This window comes from Halyomorpha halys, unplaced genomic scaffold, assembly GCF_000696795.3.
Source record: "Halyomorpha halys isolate HHAL.00 unplaced genomic scaffold, Hhal_1.1 Scaffold159.1, whole genome shotgun sequence".
NCBI lineage: Eukaryota > Metazoa > Arthropoda > Insecta > Hemiptera > Pentatomidae > Halyomorpha > Halyomorpha halys.
The window spans coordinates 472,636-477,367 of NW_027109188.1; the positions used below are offsets into that span (position 1 = coordinate 472,636).

The window sequence follows — 4,732 nt, forward strand, 5'->3', positions numbered from 1 at the left end:
GGGAAGTTTAGAGCGTTTGTCAAGTAAGTGTTGTAGCAATCGGAATCTACGAGCAGTTTCTTGTCGTTTCAGTCTTGTGTGTGGATTCCAAGTAAGTCCCACTGAAACCCCCAGAAAGCGACAGTCATTTTTGAAACATTTACTTAAAACGGGAAAAGAAGGCTTAAGATAGTTAACTCGAGCAATATTTTAAAAAATGGCTTAAATATAAAAGAAAAACAAGAAATAAAACAACAGTATGAATAAAAATACTATATATGCCTAAAATTGGAAAACGGCGCGAAACTCTCCCTCAATGGTAGCCTTACTTATCTTACCTTTCAAACAGAGACTTATAGAGATTATTTGTCTATGTACGACATACCACTATCTCAGAAGAGATCATAACACCAAAAATATTCGAAGGCGATCCTTCCTGACAAACTCCCCCCACTGAAACCCCTATTTAGCGACCACCCTACATTACTTTTGAAACATTTACTTAAAACGGGAAGAGGACATTTAATATAGTTAAATCGAGCAATATTTAAAAAGTCAAAAAAAGGCAAGAAATAAGCGCAGATTTCACATACTAAAATCTTAATACTAAAAAGTCATAATGGAAGATTATTGATGATTGTGTGTATAGACGAATGGAATATGGTCCGGGTGCGGTAAAAAAAACTCGTAGTATATAATTATACTATTTTTATTGAGGCAACGTTTCGCCCCACGTTGCAGGGCTTCGTCGAGGCTAAAAAAGATACAAACACTTGACATAGTTACAAAAAGAAAAAAAAGAAAAAACATAAGTGGAACATAACAGGGGTATACAATGAAAAGTAAAATATAATAAGAAAAATTAAAGGTTCTAAACAGTAAATGAAAAGGGTAATAGTAACAGAAAAATAAGAGAAGAAATATTAAAGTACAAATTAAGAGATAAAAAAAGAAAAGAATAAAATCAAACGATGAGACAAAATTCATACCTGTTTTGACGGATGTCAATGACAGACTGAGCCGTTTGTATTGGGAGGAGTGGAGATGGCAATTAGCACACCACAATAACGGAAATAATTTTAAAGTAAACATTGTAAAATAAATATTTAAATTAGGTAAGCAATAAATGGTAATATACATAATGGGGGGGGGGGAGAAGAGATATTTATTTTTTAAAAAACACACATAGATAGAAAAACAAAGGAGAAATAAAGTATAAAATAATGGGATACAATATGTGTAAGTGATTAAGAAAGACAATATGCCAAATAAGTGGGTAAAGTAAAAATTATAATCATACTTAAATACCTACTTAGTAGCACAGTACCTTCGCTATTACTCCACGCAGGAGTACCTTTTATCATAGTTTTAAAAAAACCATGAAAACAATGTTAAAATAAGGAAGTGAAGTGCAAGCGAGTAAACGATATTTATTTTATTTTTTCCAATGAATGGCGCGTACGTTAAAGGTTGAAAATAGATTTATACATATGATTTACATATTTTTAGATAATGGCCCAAATACGAGTATAGAAACTACGATGTATAAACTTAGTACTTTTTATTTCATATTGTGTACGACATGCGATAGCTAAGCTTGGCGTAAGATATTCCCAGAAACTCATCTAAAATCTTTCTATGAATTTATCAAATCTTTCATCATTCAAATTTAAGGAAACAATTTTAGATGAATTAAAAAATCAATTATATCTATGGATTTTATAATATTTTTTTTCCTCCCATAAATAACTTCTGCCAAGAACACCTGATGAAAATCCGGTACCTAACTTGAACTAGGGATAAAGTATTGCGTATGTTATCCCCAGGAACACATCTAAAGTCTACCTTTGAATATATTCAGCCCCCACCATTCAAATTCACGTAAACAATTTAAAGTGAATTATTGAATCGATATTATTTTATTTTAATATGTTCCTTTCGTAAATCCGGTACCTACCTTGAACCTGTGCTTCCCAACGGGAGGTTTGGCGTAAGGTATTCCCAGGAAAGTAGCGTAGGGCCGTCCTCCAATGCTTTCTTCCCAGATCCCCTTGAGTGTTCCCTGCTTCAGAAGTACTTCGGGTTGGCTGCCCTCTACCAAAGTTCGGTACAAAACCAACGTACAGTACAGTGCAATAGGCAGCTGCATGCTGGCGACGCACTTCTCCAAAACAATATTCGAGGCCGAAATAGAAACCTTAAATTTATTTTGTACCTTATCTAAATTTTAAAAAAAGAAGTAAACAACTAAATAAATACTCTAAACTGCTGTTATCAGTGCGATAACGAATTCATAAGTTTACGCTCAACTTTCTAATTGTACAACTCCTTATCGATTTATTAGTGATAATGAGAGCGTTTATTAATATCCAACATCATTTTATATTCAAATTATTCTTACTTCAACATGTCTCTGTAATTGTTTTTTTTTTTATTTATTTAATGTAATTTACAACTGTACAAAATAATACAATAAGTAAATATGTTGTATGTTTCATATACACTTGAAAATCTTGGGAAGGAACCACCACCCATTGGTGGTACTTCAAACATTAATTTAAATTAGAAGGTCCCGTGGTCATCTTCTTTTCAGAAGCCCAGGAGGATTATCAGGGATTTTTTAAGATGAAAGATTAAGAATAATTGGGTTAGGATAGTTAGTAATGAAAAGACGCATATCTGTTTTGGGCCTAATCTGCAACGAATGGGATGTTAAGGTCTATGTGAATGAGTTTATTTTTAACGTAATAAGGAGCATCAAGAATTTTACGTAGGATTTTGGAATGTAACGATTGGATGCGGGAAGAATTTGATGGTTTGGGTATCTCATTTTCTTGTTTTGCCGTAGTGAATGGGAAGTTTAGAGCGTTTGTCAAGTAAGTGTTGTAGCAATCGGAATCTACGAGCAGTTTCTTGTCGTTTCAGTCTTGTGTGTGGATTCCAAGTAAGTCTCTTGTCAAGATGGAGTCCTAAGTATCGAATCTGTTCAATAGGCGTTAGTGGCTCTGTAATTGTAAAATTATTTACAAGTTTCTTTAATTAAACTTTCTAAGAAGTTTATTTTTAAGGATAAAGGAAAATACATGATCAGGAGTAGGAACGGGAGCGATTTCGATGATAGATATAGGAGGAAATAAACTTGAACATTCGAAAGGGTTTAAGTATTCATGTTCAACGGTTATTAGAAAAAATGAATTGAAGAGGATATAAAACAATATTAAAGGTTTGAATTGCTTGTTATTTTTATATTATAGCTGGTGACTTCTGTCCACAAGCTTAAAAGTTAAAATTTATAAGACTATTACTCTTTGGACTGTTCTTTACGGATACGAAATGTGGACTCTTATATTTGGAGAAGAACAGCACCTTTAGATTTTTTAAAATAAATTATCACCTAAAATATTCAGGCGCAAAAAGGATGAGCTAACCGGATAATTTAGGAGGCTAAACATTGCTGAACTGAGGTAACAGAACCATAAATATAATTAAGGTTTTAACATTGCTGCGAATAAGATGGGTGTGTAACGTTTCATATTAATAAATAAAGAACGGGTCCCTAAAATGTTAATAAACACTGACGTGTAAACATCCGGGGTGTAAACCAAAACGTAGATGGGAGAATTTCTTTAAGGCTGATTTATTATATTGAGTTTGGACGTGCGTCACAGGAAAATATATATATATTGAGAACGATAGATGGTATCGGCATCGAACCTTTGGGTTCGCTAATCCTTAATTATTATTATTATTATTAAGAAACTTCTTTTGGTAATAAAGTCAACTTAGTTCGCTTCAGAGTTGGGTATAAATTAGCTATAGTTGAAAAAAATAGCTAATATTGTCATGGTTACGATATTTATTATCAATAGTTCATTCATGAATAAGGGTCGTTTCCATGGTAATTTGAGTTATTAGTTTCAACTATAGCTAATTTTTTCCCGTCTCTTATTCAAAAATAAATATTCATATTTCTATTAATAGTCATTAAAATACGTAACAAAAGTTAATCTTATACAACATTCCTTGTTACATACTTAGACAACTAGTTGCCCAATATGAGATACAAGTTGTTCTCGATATGAGGTAGACTCAAAATGAGTCAATCTTTATCAGGAGTTGGGGAATTATTAAAGACAAAATATTTAAAAAAGATTTTTATTTTATACAAAATATTTGAAAAAAAAAACCTATATCTTTAGGATTGACCATAACGAACATTGGCTCTAAATAAAATTTTCAAATAAAACTAATTCTTTATATATGAGGAGCAGATGGTTGGGGTCCGGTTAGAGAAGAACACAAATAAGTAATAACAACTTATTTATTAGTGCTAAGTTTCGGCCAGAATTTCTATAATTCATCAGGGCTAAGAAAAAAAACCAAGATAATAAAGGATATATTGATTGATTAGAAAATAAATAACATAGGGATACATAAATAGCGTCTCATAAACAGACATAAATAGTTCAAGTGCTACAAGAAAGATAATGTCTTTATGAGAAAAGCAATATAAAAACTAAATAAGAGGAAAGAACAATTAATGAAATAAATATGAAAGAGTAAGTAAATATTAGTAAAAATTAAAATGATTAAAGATGTAGAAGTTAGATGACAAAATGATAAGTAAAGAAACGAAACGTATATATAGGTAATTAAATATGAAAATAAATTAGCAGGATTAAGGAACTAAAAATATAAAATTACAATGCAAAAGAAATAAAAAAATATGAATATTTTGATTTAATAATAATAA

General features: G+C 31.3%; 1 protein-coding gene across 2 annotated transcripts in view; it reads right to left on the minus strand.

The window, feature by feature from the left end:
* LOC106678781 (esterase FE4) overlaps positions 1–2,159 on the minus strand; it is a 17,289-nt gene extending 15,130 nt beyond the window's left edge. For both annotated transcript variants that reach the window (XM_067047381.1, XM_014417529.2), the window contains exon 1: positions 1,937–2,159. In XM_067047381.1, coding sequence (XP_066903482.1) covers positions 1,937–2,128 — 192 coding nt within the window. In that variant the 5' untranslated portion in view covers positions 2,129–2,159. The remainder of the gene's footprint in view (positions 1–1,936) is intronic.
* Positions 2,160–4,732: the final 2,573 nt, after the last annotated feature.